We start from the raw sequence: 26,314 nt of genomic DNA, 5'->3' as shown, positions 1-26,314 counted from the left end.
TTTGAATAACAGTCAAAAGCTTAGATCTCTACAACAGTTGTGCTGAAATTAATCTGTAAGCCCTTGTTACTGAAGTATTAAGCTATTTCTGTTACATAATTAGTCACTAGGTTCAGAATAATGTATGGTTTAATGAGTCAAAAGTTTTTATCGAGCCTAAAAGTACCCTTGTAGTCCACGCATACTGATCGAGAAGACAATATACTTCTGAAAACTTGTAACATTACTCAAATTCTTCACTTCATTTTCATTGAAATGTCAATTACATCAACTGCTAGGTCCATAAACTGCTTTAAGCAGACTCTATCGAAGTTGCTTTTAAAGTAAAGCACATTTGTCACAGCAGTTTTATGACAATCGGCTCGAAGATAATACACTCCTGGAAATTGAAATAAGAACACCGTGAATTCATTGTCCCAGGAAGGGGAAACTTTATTGACACATTCCTGGGGTCAGATACATCACATGATCACACTGACAGAACCACAGGCACGTAGACACAGGCAACAGAGCATGCACAATGTCGGCACTAGTACAGTGTATATCCACCTTTCGCAGCAATGCAGGCTGCTATTCTCCCATGGAGACGATCGTAGAGATGCTGGATGTAGTCCTGTGGAACGGCTTGCCATGCCATTTCCACCTGGCGCCTCAGTTGGACCAGCGTTCGTGCTGGACGTGCAGACCGTGTGAGACGACGCTTCATCCAGTCCCAAACATGCTCAATGGGGGACAGATCCGGAGATCTTGCTGGCCAGGGTAGTTGACTTACACCTTCTAGAGCACGTTGGGTGGCACGGGATACATGCGGACGTGCATTGTCCTGTTGGAACAGCAAGTTCCCTTGCCGGTCTAGGAATGGTAGAACGATGGGTTCGATGACGCTTTGGATGTACCGTGCACTATTCAGTGTCCCCTCGACGATCACCAGTGGTGTACGGCCAGTGTAGGAGATTGCTCCCCACACCATGATGCCGGGTGTTGGCCCTGTGTGCCTCGGTCGTATGCAGTCCTGATTGTGGCGCTCACCTGCACAGCGCCAAACACGCATACGACCATCATTGGCACCAAGGCAGAAGCGACTCTCATCGCTGAAGACGACACGTCTCCATTCGTCCCTCCATTCACGCCTGTCGCGACACCACTGGAGGCGGGCTGCACGATGTTGGGGCGTGAGCGGAAGACGGCCTAACGGTGTGCGGGACCGTAGCCCAGCTTCATGGAGACGGTTGCGAATGGTCCTCGCCGATACCCCAGGAGCAACAGTGTCCCTAATTTGCTGGGAAGTGGCGGTGCGGTCCCCTACGGCACTGCGTAGGATCCTACGGTCTTGGCGTGCATCCGTGCGTCGCTGCGGTCCGGTCCCAGGTCGACGGGCACGTGCACCTTCCGCCGACCACTGGCGACAACATCGATGTACTGTGGAGACCTCACGCCCCACGTGTTGAGCAATTCGGCGGTACGTCCACCCGGCCTCCCGCATGCCCACTATATGCCCTCGCTCAAAGTCCGTCAACTGCACATACGGTTCACGTCCACGCTGTCGCGGCATGCTACCAGTGTTAAAGACTGCAATGGAGCTCCGTATGCCACGGCAAACTGGCTGACACTGACGGCGGCGGTGCACAAATGCTGTGCAGCTAGCGCCATTCGACGGCAAACACCGCGGTTCCTGTTGTCCGCTGTGCCGTGCGTGTGATCATTGCTTGTACAGCCCTCTCGCAGTGTCCGGAGCAAGTATGGTGGGTCTGACACACCGGTGTCAATGTGTTCTTTTTTCCATTTCCAGGAGTGTAAATTCCACAATTATCAGAAAATGGGTCAGCAGTCTACAAAGACCTGGAACTGAAGTCACATCATTTTAACTATTAATTGTATTTCCTTGGCACTAATATTAAGTGTGTTTTCCGTAGTGGATTTTTAAACACACTCTATTTCCCCCAGTGTTCTAGCAAAGCCCATAAAGATTTTTCTAGAAACTCAGATTTTACATCTGAAAATTTCATTAATGTATTGTCGTAGTAAAAGAATAAATTTTTAATTGAGAAAAATTAGGGGTACTAGACAGTAACTCCAGATTTTTGGAAGGTTTGCTTTTTAAAATCAGAATGGTCATGCAAATTTTGTGTGTGTGTGTGTGTGTGTGTGTGTGTGTGTGTGTGTGTCTCGAATACAATTACTTAGAAAAAAGACATGCATAAAGAGGCCTTTCGTATAAGATAGCTCAATCCTAAAACAAGCCATTGTTAGTGAGGTTGGATTTTTAATGTCACATAGTTTCATAATTCGCATGCTATGAATATGTCCTTAAAGTAAAAGTTTCAACAAATAATGTTTATACTCTTACTAATAGCTACATGTAAATTATATTCATAAAAATGAAGTGTCTCAAATCAAGATTTAATGAATAATTTTTATATTGTCACATTGTAACCACAGTAGACCATATCCAAAAGCAGGGTCTTCAATAGAGTAAAACATTAGCACTAAAAGCGTGTTTATTATGGACACCAATGCACAGGTAGAAGAGAGCTGAACTGGTCAGAGATTGCTCTGTTTGTACAGACATGAAATATTCCAGAATATATGACCATAAGAAATTTTGAGAAACTTCCAGAAATGATAACTACTGAATAAATTTCTGTTTGGGTTTGAACTGATAAGCCTCAGCATACCAACGCCAGTGCCACTGTTACGTAATACGTGCAGCACAGCTTGCGCATTGCATCCTCCTTAGAAGTTCATTGGACGTGATTACAGCACCCTGAATCTATATCTTATCAACAGTCCTCTGTATGGTGGCACTTGCAGACCCTCGTATTCTGGCCCTTTTGTCACATCCACGTCATTGTGATTAGCATTGAAGATAGCCTCTCCCATCAAAGCTTTGTGGTTTTTAAACAAGTCTTTTGTTTCCATGAGTGAGAAGCCCCCATTGTTGTTTTGTGCCTCAGGACTGTAGTAGAACTTCATACGGAGGAATAGAGTATAATGTGGGTGACATACCTGTACATTTGTTTTCTTGGTGAAAGGTCATTATCCTGGACTTTGTGACGTCCGGCAATCAACAAATAAGATATGGGTAAAGGTAGTGCTTTAAAAACTTTTCTATTAATCCCACATTCTGGATAGGTGTAAATATTGATACTAGGTCTGCTGAACAGTATCTCACTAGTTGATGCTTCGTGTTATAGCATTCTTGTTCTGGGCACAAGGAACTTTGTACGAGCCCGCTATCTTCTTCCATTCTGGTGATGTTTCACTGAGTCATTCTGAGTATCATCTGGTTGAAATGGGAACAGTATATTCATTATTGTTTTGGTGTCATGACCATGGAGTGGAAAGAATAGTGTGAAGTGTCTTTGGTTCACTGTGTTGGATGCAAATGTCACAACAGCCAGTGTTGTATACCAGTCTCTCTGCAGTTGGCAGATCTGCTCTTCATGTAAGCTGATATTGAGTGGAGAGATGTGCCTACAAATGTACCTTTAGGGATGAGCTGTGGCTGCTCATTACAGTGATCCGAAGTTCTCCTTACCCACCTATAATAGTTAAGATTGTCACTGATGCATGTGTTTCCGTTGTGAGTGTGATTAAATTTTTGATGTTGACAAAAGCTTCACAGGTTGAGCTTCTAGATTGACAACAGGAACCCATCTTCTTGGTGGCTGTGGAATGGCACCATCTTCAACAGCAAACTGGTTCCCAGAAAAATCTGTATGCTTGTTAGAATGGCTTTATCAGTCTGGTGCTCTGACCTTTCGCAGTGTGACTGTTCGTGACACCTGTTAAAAGTCCTGTTTGAGAATAATGTTGACTATGTTTTGATCAGCTAATGTACGTGATGGAGGAGTTGGTTGTACTTAATTTGTCAAATGGTGTGTTGTTTGATTTGACTCTGACACATCCTTCCTGGTGTGTGCAGCTGGTGGCAGAGATTGGTGTTAGAGATTGAAATATTTGTAGACCTTCTCTGTAACCTCTTGCTGTGTGTGAGGCTGACATTCATAGCAGCTAACTCTCTCTTGCATACTTGGTCAGACAGTTCTGCTTGCCATAAAACACTTTTTCTTACAACTTGAAATCATGAAGGTCTTCCACAACTACCATAGGGGTCACATTCGGGAATCTGTCATACTTCTTTCACCCATCCCTTTTCTGTTGCATTTCTTCAATGTACTGGCACTGTTTGATGAATTCTTCAATTGTTGTGAAATTCTTTACCAGAAGAGTTCTTCTGCAACTTAATTTTTGAATCCTTTGTTTTCTGAGTATACAGTCCTTGGGAATGATGTACTGCTTGTATTCCGGTACTTGGCTGTGTAGGCAACAGATTTTTTGCTGGCAAATTGGAATCGCGATGGAGTAGGTATTTCAAAGGACAAGGGTTCTCCACCAAATTTTGTGAAGTCATAACCACAAAGCACAATCATCAATGAAGAACATTTAGCACTTAAAACACATTTGTTATGAACAGCAGTGTACAGATAGAGGATCACTGAACTCGTGGGCTGAGTTTGCTGCTACCTATACAAACATGCCACTTAGGAGTGGCAACGGAGCAAGTGTAGTTATTCCATCTTGCTACATTTCAAACTGTATTGCTGCTGTGGTTATGCTTATCTCCTTTTTACAAACGTTTGATTGTGTAAACTGTTTACCTCATGAATATGGCACAAAGTTGAGACATTGCATGAGTTAGCAGAAAAAAACTTTCATCTTCTTATTATGCCTTCTTTGAATCTCACTTACAGTACGGAATAAAATTATGGGGCAACTCAACTGGTGCTCAGACAGTGTTCATGTGGCAGAAGAAAGCAATTAGAGCAATTACAGGTATTAAAAGCCAAGAATCATGTCGAAAGCACTTTAAGGAACTTAACATCTTAACATTACCTTCTCTGTATATAAAGTTTCTTCTTTCCATAAAAAAAACAAATACATACTTTACCTTCCAGAATGGATGTTCATTCACATGATACCAGATATAAAAACAATCTTGATGTAGACTTTACTGGGTTGTCTAAGGTCCAAAGTAGCTTTAAGCAAACAGGATTAAAATTATATAACAAGTTACCACAATCACTGAAAGACCTACAAGGTGATGCCTTCAAGAAGCAGCTGCACAAATTGTTAGCTGATAAGCGTATCTATGATATAAAGGAATTGGAATGTAGTAGAGAGTAACTATGATGTTAAGGAATTATAATGTAGAGAATAACTCTTTATCCTCATGTAATGTAATCTGAATGTACATAGGTTCCCAATTTTAGATTCACTATCAAATGTAATGTCAAAACTGTCTATTTCAACAAATGTTGGCTAATGACAAGTAATTAATAAATAAATAAATAGTTTCATGTATGTTACTGGAAGTGTGGATATTCTTCATCTTCTGTAGTTTCCAGCTCCTGGTTGGGTCTGGTTAGAACAAAAAGCTCACCATCTTTTCCTGCCTTTCCAACATGGTTCCCTCTCCACTCTCTTGGACTGCTTCCCTCTTCACCACACATTCCTTCACTCTGATTGATCTATATCTGTCTTACCCTATGTTGCTTTTCCTCCTATTGCCATTTCGTGAGCTGTCTTGGTGTACTGCCAAATTCCATTCTTTTAACAACCTCGTACCATCTTAGCTCACCTTTCCTATGGTCTCTTGCACGGGGTTCTGTTTCACTATTTCTCACACTATCTCATTCCTTACTATATTCATTCTAGTGAGTCATATTCTTTGAAATTTCATTCCACAAACGTATATCTTGCTAACCTGTATTTTCTCCGTTACCCATATTTTGTTTGCATATATGAATATTGTAGCATAATATGCTCGTTATAATATTCGCTCTCTTTTTGTCAGTACATTCTTGCTCCAAACCAGGCTTCTCGCACACTGCGGAAAATCATGGGCTTGCCTTCCCCTTTCTTGTACCTCGTCATTCCTCCCACTGTCTCCTACTATCACTTCACACTACTTAGCATTAAATTTCTATTCATATTGTCCCATCACCACCTCCCATATATTTAGTCTTTCTTGTACCACCATTTTCCCCACCTTTAAATACTCTGCAAACACCATTGCCTTCATATTTTTATTTTCCATTTGCTCTGCCAGCTCTGTGGATTAATGACACTGATCTAAAATTACACACACATTCCTAACTACCATTTGCATGGTATGGCTTGAACACACACATTTTTAGTCCACTCTAATATATTTTTTTTCAAGTACTGCACAAATAAGGAGGGCAAGACTTTTTGACATGTTTTTAACCCCAGTGAATGTTTATTCTTTAACTTCTGTATTACACTGCTTACTTAATGTTGATTCACTTCCACAAATTCTAAATTAGCACATTGTGACATGTGCATTTGTAAAATGGATTGGTTGGTCAACAGGAGAAATAAAATACAGTGCATAAAATCAGGGAAAGGCAGCCACACAGCCAGATGTGTGGAGCCCACACACTTAACATGAAACTGCATTCACACTAGCTTTTGAACTCTTGCTCGTTTCCTATCAGAAAGTACACACAAGCGCGCACACTCAAACGCACACTCTCACGGCCATGGAAGTGTGCATTCAGGTTTCACTAGAAAAAGACCAAGAGCTCAAAAGTTAGTGCTGTTAAGTGTGTATGCTCCACACTTCGGGCCACTGTGGGTGAGTTGCTGCCTTTCTGTTACTTTATGTATTGCTCCATCGCAGAAGTAAAATACATAATATATTACAAATAGTGTTCAGTGTTTCATACCATTTCTGTGGCTAATAAAGTGAAATGGATTGTGAATATGTGAAATAGAAGTGAAATAACTGACGAACTGCAGTAAAGTAAGAGATATTTAGAAAAGTCATTGTAAATTTGTTGTGCATTCCTAGTCATTATTTTTATTATTTTTCAATCAGACAGGTGGTGCAAAACTGGCTGACACATCTCAAATGCTGCATACTAAAATGAATACACTTCCAGACGAAAAACAGCCTGTAGAACCTGATGAACATAATACTGTTCATCCTGTGTGGGAGGTAAAACTAGTATTATTTACTTTGCTTCATTTTTTAATGAAATATATAGCATTACATGCATTGTATGGTCATATTCAGTGTCTCATAATGTATTGGTAAATGTCCTGCCTGTTTGCAGTAAGATGTACTGTATCACAGTTAATCATAGTCTATTCAACTCAACAGGATTTAGTGTATATATGTATATTTAGAGAACAAACAAACTATATTTAATGTATCTGATAACTTGAATTGTAATGTATACAAAACTGTGTGTTAATATTAAATTTTCCAGCTATTTGACAGAAGAAAAGGCGTGAGGAAAATTTATTGGAACTATTAGAATAATACTGTTAGAGCCTATACCATGCTGGATTCACTAACTGCAAAACAAGTTTTCACCTCTCATGTTGTTTTCGATTAGTGGTGAAAAAACTATTTGTTGTTTGCCTTTCTTATAGCTGCTTAAAATTTCTGAAATTTTAAACACACAGTTAGTTCCATGCAGTGATGGTTTTATTCGGGGATTTGCAACTAGACTGCACTATTGTATCCATTCCGTGTGGCAGGTGACTTGTTGATAGCTCCATGTAGTAAGTGTTAATTGTTAACAGGAGCAGACTACTGTCTGTCCTGTCATTCCACAGGCCAAGCTATGTCAACAACCCAATGTGGAAGTAGGTGCATACTCACAGCTCAAAGTGTATTGTGTGTTCCTGACTAGGGTCCTGTTCTTGGGTATTATGCAAATGTGATACATTATGGGAAAGTGAAGTGTAGAAATTGTACATTCATTTTTGTATAGCTGCTTTTGGTTGCCAACAGTGAATAAGTCTAGGTATTCATGAGGATATATATATATATATAAAAACAAAGTAGATGTGACTTACCAAATGAAAGTGCTGGCAGGTCGACAGACACACATACGAACACAAACATACACACAAAATTCAAGCTTTCGCAACAAACTGTTGCCTCATCAGGAAATATGATCCTCTTTCCTGATGAGGCAACAGTTTGTTGCGAAAGCTTGAATTTTGTGTGTATGTTTGTGTTCGTATGTGTGTCTGTCGACCTGCCAGCACTTTCATTTGGTAAGTCACATCTACTTTGTTTTTAGATATATTTTTCCTTCGTGGAATGTTTCCTTCTATTATAACCATATATATATATATATATATATATATATATATATATATATATATATATATATATATATATATATATATATATATATATAGTTATAATAGAAGGAAACATTCCACAAAGGAAAATATACCTAAAAACAAAGGTGATGTGACTTACCAAATGAAAGTGCTGGCAGGTCGACAGACACACAAAAACTAACACAAACATACACACAAAATTCAAGCTTTCGCAACAAGCTGTTGCCTCATCAGGAAAGAGAGAAGTTTGTGTGTCTGTCGACCTGCCAGCACTTTCATTTGGTAAGTCACATCACCTTTGTTTTTAGGTGTGTGTGTGTATATATATATAATCTCCTCATGAATACCTAGACTTATTCACTGTTGGCAACCAAAAGCAGCTATACGGATGGATATGTGTGTGTGTGCGAGTGTATACCTATCCTTTTTTTCCCCTAAGGTAAGTCTTTCCGCTCCCGGGATTGGAATGACTCCTTACCCTCTCCCTTAAAACCCAATCCTTTTGTCTTTCCTTCTCCTTCCCTCTTTCCTGACGAGGCAACCGTTGGTTGCGAAAGCTAGAGTTTTGTGTGTATGTTTGTGTTTATTTGTGTGTCTATCGACCTGCCAGCGCTTTTGTTGGGTAAGTCTCATCTTTCTTTTTAAATATATTTTTCCCTCGTGGAATGTTTCCCTCTATTATATATATATATATATATATAAAGAAAGATGATGAAACTTACCAAACAAAAGCGCTGGCAGGTCGATAGACACACAAACATACACACAAAATTCTAGCTTCGCAACCAATGGTTGCCTCGTCAGGAAAGAGGGAAGGAGAAGGAAAGACAAAAGGATATGGGTTTTAAGGGAGAGGGTAAGGAGTTATTCCAATCCCGGGAGCGGAAAGACTTACCTTAGGGGGAAAAAAGGACAGGTATACACTCGCGCGCGCACACACACACATATCCATCCACACATACACAGACACAAGCAGACATTTGTAAAGGCAAAGAGTTTGGGCAGAGATGTCAGTCGGGGCGGATGTCAGAGGCAAAGATGAAGTTGAAAGACAGGTGAGGTATGAGCGGCGGCAAATTGAAATTAGAAATTAGCGGAGATTGAGGCCTGGCGGATAGCGAGAAGAAAGGATATGCTGAAGGGCAAGTTCCCATCTCCGGAGTTCTGACAGGTTGGTGTTAGTGGGAAGTATCCAGATAACCCGGACGGTGTAACACTGTGCCAAGATGTGCTGGCCGTGCACCAAGGCATGTTTAGCCACAGGGTGATCCTCATTACCAACAAACACTGTCTGCCTGTGTCCATTCATGCGAATGGACAGTTTGTTGCTGGTCATTCCCACATAGAACGCTTCACAGTGTAGGCAGGTCAGTTGGTAAATCACGTGGGTGCTTTCACACGTGGCTCTGCCTTTGATCGTGTACACCTTCCGGGTTACAGGACTGGAATAGGTGGTGGTGGTTACAGGGGTAGGAGCCAGAGGGTAGGGAAGGTGGTTTGGGGATTTCATAGGGATGAACTAAGAGGTTGCGAAGGTTAGGTGGACGGCGGAAAGACACTCTTGGTGGAGTGGGGAGGATTTCATGAAGGATGGATCTCATTTCAGGGCAGGATTTGAGTAAGTCGTATCCCTGCTGGAGAGCCACATTCAGAATCTGATCCAGTCCCGGAAAGTATCCTGTCACAAGTGGGGCACTTTTGGTGTTCTTCTGTGGAAGGTTCCGGGTTTGAGGAGATGAGGAAGTGGCTCTGGTTATTTGCTTCTGTACCAGGTCGGGAGGGTAGTTACGGGATGCAAAAGCTGTTTTCAGGTTGTTGGTGTAATGGTTCAAGGATTCCGGACTGGAGCAGATTCGTTTGCCACGAAGACCTAGGCTGTAGGGAAGGGACCGTTTGATGTGGAATGGGTGGCAGCTGTCATAATGGAGGTACTGTTGCTTGTTGGTGGGTTTAATGTGGACGGACGTGTGAAGCTGGCCATTGGACCTGTCCAAAATTTGTTCCAAAACACTTTTCGAACTCTTCATACGATTCGCACGACCTACATTTAGCATTTGCCCAAGACTGTGGGTCTCCCTCCAAATGCCTTTTAACGTATTTTATTTTCGCTTTGCCCGACATGCCATGAACAGAAGTGTCCCTACACGCAGCCAAGAAATTTGCTGGGTGATATATTCCGTCTTCTGTGTAACGTTTCACAGATCCGGTATTTGCCCAAGGGATATTTTTAACCGCAGTGGCCTGTTGGGAGGCTAACAAATTTAAATCACTTTTTGTCTGTGGCGTTTGTTTCTTAAATTCATTTTCTCTAGTGATACTGGATGCTCTTTTATCTCTAATTTTGCCCACTTCTTTCTTCCCCTCACCTACACAATTGGCAATGTTACTAATTGCTAAATTTACATCGCTTTTATGAGCATGTTGCGCTTTTATACACTCGCTTACCTTGTCCCAAAGTTCCATCTATATCTTATCCATTTTTTTCCCCCAAGATCTTTTTCCACTGATTCGACTTTAGATTTTACTACTGCAGCTTCGTCTGTAATTTTCCCCATATTCACTCGGACACATTTTATCATCAATTGCTTTTTCAAGGTTACCCGTAAGTTTTTAAACTTCCTCTTTCACATTGGAATCTATTTCAGTTCGCATTGTACCCATATCAGACTGAAATGTATCTGTCACTGTTTGAATTGTACTGATATTATTTGCCATTATATTCATACTATTTCCCAATCCCTGGATCATTTGCATTAGCTGAGACATCATATCTCCCCCACATTTATTTCCCTTGCCTGAATTCCTACTAGTTACACTTTCGCGCTCTGATTTCAGACTAACTGGCTCACTTCCATTTTCAGAATTGCACATACTAGGTGACTGTTTTATATCCATGGAGCTTGAACTTCAGAAACAAACACTATGTCTCTATTTGCACAGGCACTTATCTGATCTGAGATAGTTCCCTCAGCCATGGTGATGCCGTCGGTTGAAGGAGAAGTCGACATGAAGACTGTCCTGGAATACTCGAAGAAGCTGCCGGCGTACTGCTGTTGATCTACGTCCGCCACTGGATAAAGTCCCCTGATGTAGTTGTAGCTGCTGCCGGTTACCGTGTGTTCCAACTGTCTCAGATACCGCTGTCCATTAAACGTGCCAACCGCTACTGTTCGCTGCACTCAACTTATTTAGACTCTGAGACCCCACGTAATTTGCCTTTGACGTGGTGGATTAGGATCTCTATTGATAGCGTGTGTTAGTTGTGGAAATTACGCAGTAATTTCACTATTTACAGAAACCTACTTGCGAAGGAAAAAAAACTCTCTCACACTGTATTTTGTGAGAGGTTCACTCTACAGAAATCTCTACTGGTTTTGCCAAGGTTTATACACACTGCATAGTGTGCTGAATAACAGAGAGCAAAGTAATTACCAGTTTGCAGGTCACAAATCCCGGACAAGCCCCCAATTGCAGCCTCTCAAACAATATGAAATGGATGAAATGATGGTGAGGTGTTGCCCTCAACTATATACCCTCGGACTCAGAGTAGCAATATTAAAAGTTTTGGCTGGCTTCGTTGTCTAGGGGCTGGGATTCGTAGTTGCCGCATTACTGGCCAAACACTGCTGAGTCTACAGTATACCATAAGAATATAATAGAGGGAAACATTCCACGTGGGAAAAATATATTTAAAAAGAAAGATGATGAGACTTACCAAACAAAAGCGCTGGCAGGTCGATAGACACACAAACAAACACAAACATACACACAAAATCTAGCTTTCGCAACCAACGGTTGCCTCGTCAGGAAAGAGGGAAGGAGAAGGAAAGACAAAAGGATATGGGTTTTAAGGGAGAGGGTAAGGAGTCATTCCAATCCCGGGAGCGGAAAGACTTACCTTAGGGGGAAAAAAGGACAGGTATACACTCGCACACACACACATATCCATCCATACATACAAGACACAAGCTTGTGTCTTGTATGTATGGATGGATATGTGTGTGTGTGCGCGAGTGTATACCTGTCCTTTTTTCCCCCTAAGGTAAGTCTTTCCGCTCCCGGGATTGGAATGACTCCTTACCCTCTCCCTTAAAACCCATATCCTTTTGTCTTTCCTTCTCCTTCCCTCTTTCCTGACGAGGCAACCGTTGGTTGCGAAAGCTAGATTTTGTGTGTATGTTTGTGTTTGTTTGTGTGTCTATCGACCTGCCAGCGCTTTTGTTTGGTAAGTCTCATCATCTTTCTTTTTAAGTATACCATAAGAATACACACATGAATCGAATGGTCGAATCACCCGTACGCACCACACACATACACAGAAAAGGGACTGTGGGGGCAATGGCCATGCTCCACCATGGAACTGGCCGGCAGCAATCGGGGCCCATCAAGAGGGAATGGCAATGCTGGCAGTGTGAATTATCTTATGTAAATATGACCTGGGAGTTATATACAGGCCAGTCAGCACAATGGAAAGCCCAGTGGGGTAACCTGGCCATCAGGAGATGGGAAGGGAACGAGAAGTGCTAACTATTAGAGAAGTCATTGTGTGGTGACTGGTGTAAGGAAGGAAGAAGGGGAGGGAAAGTGAATGAAAAATCACTGGCAGAGAAAGCCCCATATGTGGCACAAAAATGAGTTGGAGTCCACTATTAAGAAGGCACAAGTAATCAATGAGGAGACCCCGACTAGACAAACAAACACTGTACAACTGAAAAATAGCCAAAGGAGCAAATTTCATATCATTTTATTTACTTCATGAATAGTTTTGGGCCATGATTCATTTTCAAATCATCCAGATAGTCAAAATAGTATTTCGAAAAATACAAAAACTGTGTCATAAAATATATGTAATATTAAGTGCAAATGAACATTACTTTTCTTAAAAGCTTAAATATTTCTCTATTTCAGCAACACAAAATTTTCATTGAATTTAAAAAAATTGACAGAAGGTAGTTCTTTTATCACTATCATGTACAGTTGTGCAGTTACAAAACACACCACTTTCATTTTTTACATTTTGATGCGCACTCTGCCATGCATAGGCAAACGTTTAATGCAGCATCCTACAGCTGCATCAGGCAGTGGAAGACGCGCTACGATAAATTTCTGCACTTAGGCAAATGTAGCAAGTGAAGATATCTCAGGGCACATGCCTAAGTTATAATAATAATCATTATACATACATATTTATTTAATTTTGAACATACTTTTCTTTTCATCATTTAAAACTGATTAATATATTGTATAAAATGTATGGTTGGCCATCAGCTGCTTCTTTTATTTAAAACCCAAATATCAGTTGGTTTCAGTCACAGACCATCTTCACGGATTAGGATTAAAACAGTTTAGGCCACATCATCACATCTGTCTTTACTTAAATAATGGCCATGTCTCTTCTGTGCCGTGATCAAAGCCAGTCAATGTTTGGGTTTTAAATAAACAAGCAGCTGATGGTCAGACATGCATTTTATACATTACGTGACGGATGTTAATAGCCACCTTCCAAAAATGATTACTATATTATTGTTCGTTAAGTTTTCTAGTTGCAATTAACACTTAACCAACAAAACTGATGTATTGTTGGGGGTACAAATTTTACTTTGAAAACTTCCTTAGGGGTACATGTAGCAGAAAGGAATACTGCAAAATTTTAGAGTTGTTTGCATTACATTTTACTGGAAAAGAAATTAAAAATGATTTGAATCTAGCCCCCTAAGCACTCCTTCAGCCATTTATTCGTTGGCAGGAAATATATTATGCACACACAATTACATTACCTGCTACATATGCACAAAACAAACTCCTGCACAAAGCTGTTTACATTTTACAGTCTTTGAAAAAAAACAAGTATAGTATTTCACTAGCATAAAGAAGTAATATTCACATGCATATATTGATACTTCAATTCAGAGTTAAGCCTGTCTCTTGCAGTAACTGTAATCAGTCAGACTCCATGTTGTTCACATCCTTCAGAACCACTGTGAGCATGTGTCACCTGCACTCCAGCCCACTGCAGCAGAAGCAGTGGAGAAGTGGTGCATTTCACCTGCTAGCTATAGTTGTCTGTTGTAGCAGCAGGCACATGGTACCTCCTGTGTTCACTTGCTCTAAAAGTCAAACAATGAGCTCTGTTTCGCACAGTAGGCACCCAAAATGCCTGAGATGGAGGTGGTTTAATACTAGTATTAACCTTCGGATCATATGAAGAGGCTCCACCATCTGTTGGCTTTCACAAGAATGGTCTGCTGAGAGTTCCTTGATGTGATGTTTTAAGCAAACTAATGTTTTTAGAAATATATTTTTTATTCCTCTCTTTGAAATTTGATATGTTATTTGTCTCCAAAAAGATTGAAGAATATAGAAGTGAAATCACTCATACCACTCCCAGATACTAAACACACACACACACACACACACACACACACACACACACACACACACACACACTCGCTATTGTTTCTATCACATGTCACAGTGAGTGTCGACAACATTGCTGCACAAAACATGAAGTAGGCTACTGGCCCCAGTCGAGACTTTTAACATCTCCTGCAGAAATGCATGCTGTTGTTCAGTATTTGGCCAATTTTGAAGTCAGTTAGATTCCAAGTACACATGGGTTCAGGAAAACTCCAGTTTAAATATGATGGATGCTCATAAAAAGCCGAAGTGCACAATATAGGTACATGTGGCAGACAGCAAGACTGAATTTGCTGCCTGCTCTCCACTCCTGCCCCCCCCCCCCCCCCCACACACACACACACACACTCATTATTGTTCTCAGCTAAGCTTGTCACTTTTCCATCTCCAAGCATTCTGTAGTGCTGTGCTTGTGAAACGTGGAAAGCTGTATCCTATAGGGGGCAGGTCATATGTACTACCAGCAACTAATACAGGAATAAAAGATCAGTCATAATTTAGTCTTCCCACTCATCCTGCGATCTAGTGCTGTCTGTTGGTATTATTTCCACAATTTATTGTTGCAGTAACAATTGTAGTCGGTTTAATGTGATTTGTTTTGTTTACTAGACTTCGAATTTCGGATTAATTTTCTTTTTTGTTTCACTGAATGTCACCATCTTGTTTTAAAGCTGGTAACATTTTCCCCCATATTCTGATACATGAACAGCTACTGAATTTTCATTTGCAATGCAATTCATAAATCATTAGTTTCTCATAACCAAATAAAATACTGACTTGATTTCAAAACCATGTAATGATTTTTAAAGAACAGAATCTTCACCTTTAAATATTATCTTTACTTAAAAAGCAGCACAAATGTATTTGTACAGTTTCCATAAATGTATGAGAACTTCTGTCACAAACCTATTCAAATACAACAGAACTTTGTGAGTTGATAGAATTTAATGCGATTTCCTCCTGTGTTCTCACTTTTTTAAGCAGAGCATTAGATTGTTGTAGTGACTAGTTCATAGTTTCTCACATATCGGGATGCTGTTGCATTAACGCTGTGAGCGAAATGTCACATGGTGGATTGAACAGGTTCAATACTGTATCGCTTCAGTGTATTTGAAAATCTAGGCTCTTATTCAAATGGAAGTATTGTGTGCTGAGCTCTACACACCAGAATTCTTCAAAATAAATTTGTATGAAACCTCAATAGCCATAGCTTCATCTGTAAATGTAATCCGACCTTTATATTAATCTATTTCTCAGGGTAAAAATGTGTACATCAGCAGCAATAGTTTCACCTGCGAACATAAAATGATCCCGTATTTTTTGAATGACAAATATGGGCGTAAAACCTTGTCTTATAATAGGGTAAATACAGTAGTAGGGCCCATGTATGCCACAGTGTATAGTCCCCCCCTGCGGGTCCGGCGATTAGAATAGGCCCGAGGTATTCCTGCCTGTCGTAAGAGGCGACTAAAAGGAGTCCATCCCCCTCACAGGGGTAGTTAGCGCCTGCGTCCGGAGACGGACGGTTCCACGACCTATAATTGTGGTCTTTTTGGTTTTTCACTTCTCGTTTCTTCCTTCCTTTTGTTGGTTCCTGTCTTTGCTCTTCTCCACCTCACTGTCTTCCTTACTCTTTCCCTTGACTTCTCCTTGCCTTCTCATTGCCTTCTTCTCCTTGCCTTCTCATTGCCTTCTTCTCCTTGCCTTCTCATTGCCTTCTTCTCCTTGCCTTCTCTGGTCTTCGCCTCGGCATTTGAGACAGTCTGTCCTCTTTCTCCCTCTCTCTCTTCTTTTTCCTCTTCTTCCTTCCTCCCTGTGCGTGCCTGAAGGCCGACCCACGCGTTCGCACGCGTAGCCGGTGACGGGGTAACGCGTAAGTCCCCGCCCTGGGTAGACATGTAAGGCACGCGCGTACCCCCTGGTAAAGGCCAGGCCCGGGGAGGGGTGATTGCCTGAGCTGATACCTTCTGACCATGCCGATTGGTCCCTCCGTCTGTTTCTCGGGAGGTGTGACCTGAGGTGTAAACATTCACCTAAGGCGGGAGTGCCCTCTGAGAGGGTCCCCACAAGGAAGGAGCGCGCCATCGGAGACGCTGGCAATCATGGGGGATTCCTCCGCAATGGATTCTACTCCATCTCTCTCGACTTCTGCCCAAAAACGGAAACGTGACCAGCCACCAGTGACAAAAGTACTACCGCCTGCCCCACAGTTCCTCGTCGTTTCTTGATCTGAGGACGGAAAGGATTTTTCCTCTGTCAACCCTTTCGTTATCCAGAAGGGCGTAGATGCCATAGCCGGATCTGTCAAATCTTGTACCAGGTTGCGTAACGGTACCTTATTACTAGAAACTGAGAGTGCCTTTCAGGCACAAAAACTGCTTCGGGCCACACTCCTGTACACGTTCCCTGTCCGGGTGGAGGCCCACCGAACTTTGAATTCGTCTCGTGGTGTAGTCTATACTAGCTCCCTCGACGGATTGACTGACGAGGAGATTCAATCTTTCCTCGCTGAGCAGGGCGTGACGGCTGTCCATAGGGTCATGAAAAAGGTCAACAATGACCTTGTACCGACCCGGACCCGACCCGGACACTTTTCTTGACCTTTGATAGTGTTAAGCTGCCATTGCGCATCAAGGCGGGCTACGAGGTTATTTCTGTTCGCCCCTATGTCCCGACACCTACGCGCTGCTACCAGTGTCAGCGTTTCAATCACACTCGACAGTCTTGTTCCAATGCGGCTAAATGTGTCACTTGTGGCAGGGATGCCCATGAGGGTGACTGTCCACCTCCGTCTCCTCGTTGTGTGAACTGTCAGGGTGACCATGCCGCATCCTCCCACGACTGTCCTGTCTATAAGGAAGAACGCTGTATCCAAGAAATTCGGGTCAAAGAGAAAGTGTCCACCTCGGCTTCTCGCAAGCTATTGGCTAGTAGGAAGCCCGCGCTGCTCCCAGCGGGGAAATACAGTACTGTCCTCGCCTCTCCTCGGACTACCAGGGAGGTAGCAACCCAGACATGCGATCTGACCTTCAGCACCACGGTCGTCCGTTCGGCCAGTGCTAAGATCGCGCGGTCGACGTCTCCTCTTCCTCCCATCACCCCACAGACACCAGCCCCTTCATCAGCTTCTGCTAAGTCGAAGACCCCGAAGTCAGATGCACGGGCCTTCAAGAAGGAACCATCCCGTGCAGACTTCCTACGTACCTCGACCTCCCAGCCTTCGACCGGTACTTCCACCAAACGTCCTTCCAAAAAGGCTCATAGGAAGCACAGTTCTCCTCCTCCGCCACGGCGCATTTCTTCTCCTGCGCCACCTGGCGGTTGCCGCCCCAGGCCGTCATCCGTTTCGCCTGGCCGCACCGCTGGTAGCCGTACATCTGGCCGTTCACTGGCGGAGGAAGCTCCCCCTCCCTGCCATCCTCCCGAGATGGCCGATGAACCTATAGACCCAATGGACGATGACTGTCCGCCTACTGATAGCGGCGGCAGTGCTCGCTCGAAGCCAGGCCCTCAGCGGCCTTCGAGGTGACCCCCTTCTTTCATCTTCCTTTTCTTACGATGGCACTTATTCACTGGAATATTCGCAGCATTCGCTCCAACCGAGAGGACTTGAAGTTGCTGCTCCGCTTGCACCGTCCGCTCGTCGTAGCCCTCCAGGAAACGAAGCTACGCCCATGCGATCAAATTGCCTTGGCACACTACACCTCTGTGCGTTTTGACCTACCCCCTGTGGTAGGTATCCCAGCTCATGGAGGGGTTATGTTGCTGGTCCGGGATGATATTTACTACGATCCCATCACGTTGCACACCGGCCTGCAGGCAGTTGCCATCCGCATTACTCTCCCCACTTTTACGTTTTCCTTTTGTACCGTTTACACTCCATCGTCATCTGCCGTTACCAGGGCAGACATGATGCAACTTATTGCTCAGCTACCTGCACCATTTTTGTTAACTGGAGACTTCAATGCCCACCACCCCCTTTGGGGCTCTCCAGCATCCTGCCCGAGGGGCTCCTTGTTAGCAGACCTTTTCAACCAGCTCAATCTTGTCTGCCTCAATACTGGTGCCCCTACTTTTCTTTCGGACACATCTCACACCTATTCCCATTTAGACCTCTCTATATGTACTCCCCAACTTGCACGCCAGTTTGAGTGGTATGTACTTTCTGATACATATTCGAGCGACCACTTCCCGTGTGTTATCCATCTCCTGCAGCATACCCCCTCTCCGTGCTCCTCTAGTTGGACCATCTCCAAGGCAGACTGGGGGCTCTTCTCTTCCAGGGCGACCTTTCAGGATCAAACCTTCACAAGCTGCGATCGTCAGGTTGCACACCTCACGGAAGTCATTCTCGCTGCTGCTGAATATTCCATCCCTCACCCTACTACTTCTCCACGTCGCGTACCGGTCCCCTGGTGGACCGCAGCATGTAGAGACGCTTTACGTACTCGTCGACGTGCTTTACGCACATTTAAACGCCACCCTACAGTGGCGAATTGTATCAATTATAAACGATTACGTGCTCAGTGTCGTCGTATTATCAAAGAAAGCAAGAAAGCCAGCTGGGCTGCTTTCACAAGCACCTTCAACAGTTTTACTCCTTCTTCTGTTGTCTGGGGTAGCCTGCGCCGGCTATCTGGCACTAAGGTCCACTCCCCAGTTTCTGGCTTGAAGGTTGTGAATGACGTCCTTGTGGCCCCTGAGGCTGTCTCCAATGCCTTCGGCCACTTTTTCGCAGAGGTTTCGAGCTCTGCTCATTACCACCCTGCCTTCCTCCCCCGCAAACAGGCAGATGAGGCTAGGCCACCTAACTTCCGCTCCTCGAATTGTGAAAGTTATAATGCCCCATTCACCATGCGGGAACTCGAAAATGCACTTGGCCGATCACGGTCCTCCACTCCAGGGCCTGATTCTATTCATATTCAGATGCTGAAGAACCTTTCTCCTGCGGGTAAAGGTTTTCTTCTTCGTACATACAATCGCATCTGGATTGAGGGACATATTCCCGCATGCTGGCGCGAGTCTATTGTTGTCCCGATTCCTAAGCCGGGGAAGGACAAGCACTTGCCTTCCAGTTATCGACCTATCTCGCTTACCAGCTGTGTCTGTAAAGTGATGGAGCGAATGGTTAACTCTCGATTGGTTTGGCTGCTCGAGTCTCGACGCCTACTTACCAATGTACAATGTGGATTTCGTAGGCGCGGCTCTGCTGTTGACCATCTGGTTACCTTGTCGACCTTCATTATGAATAACTTCTTGCGGAAGCGCCCGACCGCGGCTGTGTTCTTTGATTTGGAGAAGGCTTACGACACCTGTTGGAGGGCGGGCATTCTCCGCACCATGCATACATGGGGCCTTCGCGGTCGCCTCCCTCTTTTTATTCGTTCCTTTTTAATGGATCGACAGTTCAGGGTACGTGTGGGTTCTGTCCTGTCCGACACCTTTCGCCAGGAGAATGGGGTGCCACAGGGCTCAGTTTTGAGCGTCGCTCTCTTCGCCATCGCGATCAATCCAATAATGGATTGCCTCCCAGCTGATGTACCAGGCTCCCTTTTCGTGGACGATTTTACCATCTATTGCAGCGCGGAGTGTACACGTGTCCTGGAGCGCTGTCTTCAGCATTCTCTTGACCGTCTTTACTCCTGGAGTGTCGCCAATGGCTTCCGTTTTTCTGCCGAGAAGACGGTCTGTATTAACTTCTGGCGCTACAAAGAGTTTCTCCCACCGTCCTTACGACTCGGTCCCGTTGCTCTCCCAATCGCGGAGACAACCAAATTTTTAGGCCTTACATTTGACAGGAAACTTAGCTGGTCTCCACATGTGTCATATTTGGCCGCCCGTTGTACCCGTTCTTTAAATGTCCTCCGTGTTCTCAGTGGTATGTCGTGGGGAGCGGATCGATCGAACCGTCCTACTTCGTCTATATCGGTCGATCGTCCGCTCCAAGCTGGATTATGGGAGCTTCGTATACTCCTCTGCACGGCCATCCATCTTACGCCGCCTCAACTCCATACAACATCGGGGTTTACGACTTGCAATTGGAGCATTTTATACTAGTCCCGTAGAGAGTCTTCATGCTGACGCTGGCGAATTGCCACTCACCTACCGACGCGATATACTGCTTTGTCGGTATGCCTGTCGGCTACTGTCAATGCCCGACCATCCGTCTTATCGTTCCTTTTTTGACGACTCTCTCGACCGTCAATACGGGTTGTATGTCTCTGCCCTGCTACCCCCTGGAGTTCGCTTTCGTCGCCTCCTTCAACACCTTAATTTTTCACTTCCTGCAACCTTTCGAGTGGGCGAGAGCCACACGCCACCTTGGCTCCAGGCTCAGGTCCGCGTTCACCTTGACCTCAGCTCGCTCCCAAAAGAGGTTACCCCCGGTTCGGTCTACCACTCCCGTTTTTTGGAACTTCGTTCGAAGTTCATCAACATGACTTTCATTTATACAGATGGCTCTAAGACCAATGACGGGGTCGGGTGTTCCTTTATTGTCGGGGCACAAAGTTTCAAATACCGGCTCCATGGCCATTGTTCGGTCTTCACAGCTGAGCTCTTTGCCCTCTACCAGACTGTTCTTTGCATCTGCCGCCACCGACATTCTGCTTGTGTCATCTGCTCCGATTCCCTGAGCGCCATCCAGAGCCTCAGTGATCCGTACCCGGTTCACCCTTTCGTACACCGGATCCAACGCTCTCTTCAGCAGCTGGTGGACGTCGGTTCTCCGGTTAGCTTTATGTGGGTTCCTGGCCATGTCGGTATCCCTGGGAACGAAGCTGCAGATGCCGCGGCCAAGGCTGCGGTCCTCCAGCCTCGGACAGCTTCTTGTTGTGTCCCTTCGTCCGATTTTAGCAGGGTCATTTGTCGGCACATTTTATCGCTGTGGCATGCCGATTGGGCTGCACTTACAGACAACAAACTTCGGGCCTTAAAACCTCTTCCCATGGCTTGGACGTCCTCCTCACGCCCTTCTCGGCGGGAGGAGGTAGTTTTGGCCCGGTTAAGAATTGGACACTGCCGGTTCAGCCATCTGCTGACGGCTGCGCCGGCGCCGTTCTGCCCATGTGGGCACTTGCTGACGGTTCGACACATTTTACTGTCCTGTCCAGATTTTAACACACTGCGTCTAGATCTTAACCTGCCAAGTACTTTCGATGCCATTTTAGCGGATGACCCACGAGCAGCTGCTCGTGTTCTTCGTTTTATCAATTTGACAAACCTCTCTAAGGACATTTGATGATGCTGTTTTTTAATCCTTTGCCTGTCAGTCTGTCTTTTATCGTGTTTTCCCTTTTAGTTGTTGTTGTCAACTTGTGCCTCGCGGTGCATTCTTAGAGTAGTCAGGGCGCTAATGACCATTGAAGTTGTGCGCCCTAAAACCACAAAAAAAAAGTGTATAGCTACTTAGTTACCATATTTATTCAATTATACGACAAAGTTGTTTTTCAAATTGGTCATCCAAAAAAACACGGGGTCGTCTTTTATTCGCAGATTAAGCAACTACTGCTGCTGACATCAATCTTAACATTGTTCAAAAGATACCCTCCCAGACAATGTCAAGGTGATGGTGTATCAGTGTGATGTAAAACCTTACATTCCACCACCGATGAGATGCTTTAAATGCTTACAGTTTGGACACACCTCTTACCACTGCACCAATGATCCCCTATGCAGTGACGGCGGGCACCCTCTCTGTGAGGGGAGTGCCCGTGCTCCCCCGCCAGTGTGCGTAAATTGTAATGCGCAACATCCTCCACACTCGCCAGCATGCCCGGTGTATGTGAAAAAACGATGGATTCAGGAGTACAAGACCTTAAATAGACTTACCTACACTGAGGCTTGTCGAAAGTATGCCAGCTCTATCCCGTGCCTATAACTTCTACTTTTGCTTCAGTTACATCCATACCCCCTCCTCTTCCCATCCCCCCCCCCCCCCCCCATTCGCCCCACACCTGCCTCACACTCACTCTCCCACTTCCCTACCCCTCCCCATCCCCATCAGTACCCATAATCACCTCTCAGGTGCTGCTCCTCCGCCGCTCCCCTTCTTCGGCAGCTGCCAGTACTGGAGCTCCCTCCTGGGACTCCTCTTCCTGTCAGCCCCCTGAAAAGTGATCTGCAGCTCCACATCGGCCGCGCGATCCGCGGCTGGTGGGCGCCAAGATTGCCAGGTGTAATTCCGTGTCCGACCTCGCTGCAGTCTGCCCTTCTCTTCCTTCACAAGAGAAGAAGCAGAAATGTAAGAGCAAGGTGCAAGGCCCCTCTGGTACCCCCTGAGGTGCCGCCTTCCCCTCCTCCAGCCAATGAACCAACAGTGTCTGACCCCACCCATATGGACATTACCCTTCGGTGACGGATGGCGACTCGGCGGCAGACCGGGTCCAGTCCGTTAACTTCCCATTTGGACTCCAGCTTGAGAATCCTCCAGTGGAATTGTAATGGATATTTGCGTCACCTCCCGGAGTTGCATCCCCTCCTTTCCTCGTACTCTGCTGCTTGCATTGCTCTCCAGGAAACCCATCTTGTCATTTATTACTCACCCACCCTTCGTGGGTTTCATGTTTTCTGTGTGAATCAAATTGGCCGCTTGTGGGCTTCTGGTGGTGTTTACACACTTAAGTGTGGCACACGGCACTTTCTCTGCCATTTACCTCTCCATCTGCAGTTCCGGCCTTCCTCCCTCCATTCAGTGGGGTGTCCACGATGACTTATGTGACAGCGATCATTACCCGATTGTTTTGACCGTTCTTCATTGTATCTCACTCTGTCACCCACCCAGGTGGGCCTTCTCTAAAGCTGATTGGGGGACCTTCTCTTCTGCTACCATCGCCCCTATACGGGCCCACAGCAGTAGTGATGAGTCTACACAGACTTTGACTGCTGCCATTGTGTCCACAGCTGTTTCAGTCATCCCTTCTTCGGGTTCCCCCTGTCAGAAGATGGTCCCTTGGCGGACTCTGGAAATTGCTGCGGCCATAACAGACTGCCGCTGTGCTCTTCAACACTTCAAGTGGCACCCTTCTACTGCTCTCCTTCTGGTCTTTAAACGTCCTTGCCCAAGCCCTTACCTAATGAGATTTCAGAAATGGATTTGCTGGGAACGATATGTGGCTGCCATAGGACCGCACACCCTTCTTCACAAGTCTGGGAAAAACTCGGGTGAATTTTTGGCCATCGTCCTCCCACCGGCGTTTCAGGAATTTCACTGCATGGTGTTGTCCTTACCCATCTGGACTTTGTCGCAGAGCATTTCGCTCAACACTTTGCCCAAGCGTCTGCATCAATTCGGTATCTGCCCACGTACCTCCTCCTGAAAGAGCACTCGGAAGGACTGCCTTTGTCTTTCGTTTCTCACTGCTTGAAACCTTATAATGCCCCATTTAGTGAGCAGGAATTCGCCAGTGCCAGTGCCCTTGCCCTTTGTCCCGACACAACTCCTGGACCGGATCGGATACATAACCAAATACTCCAACACTTCTCGGTCGCTAGCCACCTTTTTCAACCATCTGTGGAGTGAGGGAGTATTTACTACCCAGTGGCAGGAAAGCATTGTTATTCTGGTGTTGAAGCTTGGTAAGCCATCTCTTCAGCTGGATAACTACCATCCAATTAGCTTTATCAACACCCTCTGCAAGCTCCTTGTGAATGCCTGGTGAGTCGGCAGCTGTTTCGGATTCTTGAATCCCGCAACCTTTTGTTATCGACTCAAGGTGGTTTTTGCTGTGACCGCGCTATGATGGATAACTTAGTCCACCTGGAGTCTGCTATCCGGTCAGCTTTTGCCCATCGGCAACACTTCATTACAGTCTTCTTTGACCTGCATAAACCCTACAACACCACGTGGCACCACCACATCCTCAACACCCTTCATGAATGGGGCCTTTGTGGCACTCTGCCCATTTTTATCCGTAACTTTCTTTCTTGCCGCTCTTTCTGGGTCCAAGTTGATTCCTCCTACAGCACTTCTCATCGGCAAGAAAATGGGGTTCCACAGGGTTCTGTGCTCAGTGTCCATCTCTTTCTCGTAGCTATTGATTAACTGGTGGTGGCTGCTGGCCCGACAGTGCCCCCCACCCCCCACCCCACGCCCCAAACCTTGTATGCTGGCGATTTTTCTCTGTACTTCACTTCCTCCATCATGGGCACTGCAGAACGCCCTCTACAGGGGGCAATCAACCGGGCTCAATCTTGGGCTCTCTCCCATGGGTTTCAGTTTTCGATGACAAAGTCATGTGTCACACATTTCTGCCGTCGCCGTAAGGTCCATCCCCATCTGGACCTGTTCCTCAATGGCCAATCCCTTGAGATGGTAGACACCCATCGCTTCTTGGGCCTGGCCTTCGATGCCCAGTTGACATGGCTCCCTCATCTTTGCCAGCTGAAGGGGACATGATGGTTATATCTCAATGTTCTTAGATGTCTGTGCAATACCACCTGGGGGTGCAGATTCTCTGTTCTACTGCGATTGTACAAAGTGCTGGTCCAGTCTCGTTTAGATGACGAGAGTCCTATCTATGGTTCTGCGTCACCTTCGAAATTGCAGATACTAGACCCCATCCACCATTGTGGGATACGACTTGCGACTGGTGCCTTCCGAACTAGCCCCATGATTAGCCTTCTTGCAGAGGTGGAGATTCCACCGCGCTGAGAGTTTTGCACTAACAGCAGCTGATATCTTACGTGCTACGCATTTGCTGCACTGCAAAGCACCCTAATTATGATCTCCTTTATCCAGACACGGAGATCCACATCCCGTGGCGGCAGCTACAATGCGGGCTTACCATGGCAGCCCACATTCACTCGCTCTTTTCTGAGCTCCAGCCCTTCCCTTTACCGCCTCTTTTCTCCGCTCACGCACATACCCCTTTGTGGTGCGTCTCTCGACCACAACACTGTCTTGATCTCTCCATCAATTCAAAGGATTTTTTCCCTCCAGAGGCCTTTCACCACCAATTCTACTGTCTCCTCAGTTCATTCCAGGGTTCAGAAGTGATTTATACTGATGGCTTCATGGTTGCTGGTCACATTGGGTATGCTTACATCTATGCGAGAGACACAGATCTTCGTTCCTTGCCAGATGGCTGTAGTGTTTTTACTGCAGAATTGGTAGCCATCTTGTGCACACTGGACCATGTCCTCTTCTGTTCAGGACTGTCCTTCACTATCTGTAGTGACTCCTTGAGCAGTTTGCAAGCTATTGCCCTGTCCTTCCCTCCACCCATTGGTCATAGCTATCCAGGACTTCCTTTATCTCCTTGATCAACGTGGATGCTCAGTGGTTTTCATTTGGACCCCAGGCCATGCTGGAACCCCCGGCAATGAACTTGCCGATCAATTGGCTACTCGCAGGACATCTCTTGCTATTGGCATTCCATAAATAGACCTTCGTTTGGCATTATGTCATCAGGTTTTGGGACTCTGGAATGCAGAATGGCATACTCTCTTTGCCGAACAAGCTCAGGGCGATAAAGGATTCTACAACTATGTGGCAGTCCTCCTTACAGGCCTCTTGTCTTTCTTTTTCTGGCTCCGCATCGGCCATACTTGGCTGACTCACGATTATCTCCTCCATGGTGAGAATCCCCCTATGTCGTTGTGGATCAATGTTGACTGTGGTTCACCTCTTACTGGACTGTCTCAACTTACCCGCCCTTTGATGGACATTTAGCTTTCCTGACTCGCTTCCCCTAGTATTAGCTGACAGTGCCTCAGCAGCAGATCTAGT

The 26,314-nt window shown here is 45.1% G+C and overlaps 1 protein-coding gene across 2 annotated transcripts in view; it reads left to right on the top strand.

Annotated features, from left to right (window-relative positions):
- Positions 1-26,314, top strand: part of LOC126162692 (targeting protein for Xklp2-like) — a 121,012-nt gene that overhangs the window by 57,806 nt on the left and 36,892 nt on the right. For both annotated transcript variants that reach the window (XM_049919346.1, XM_049919345.1), the window contains exon 7: positions 6,905-7,024. In XM_049919346.1, coding sequence (XP_049775303.1) covers positions 6,905-7,024 — 120 coding nt within the window. The remainder of the gene's footprint in view (positions 1-6,904; positions 7,025-26,314) is intronic.

The sequence above is a fragment of the Schistocerca cancellata genome, chromosome 2 (genome assembly GCF_023864275.1).
Source record: "Schistocerca cancellata isolate TAMUIC-IGC-003103 chromosome 2, iqSchCanc2.1, whole genome shotgun sequence".
In the NCBI taxonomy this organism is placed as follows: Eukaryota; Metazoa; Arthropoda; class Insecta; order Orthoptera; family Acrididae; genus Schistocerca; species Schistocerca cancellata.
The sequence above is the reverse complement of the archived record's forward strand: the minus strand, read 5'-3'. Positions and strand labels throughout refer to the sequence as shown.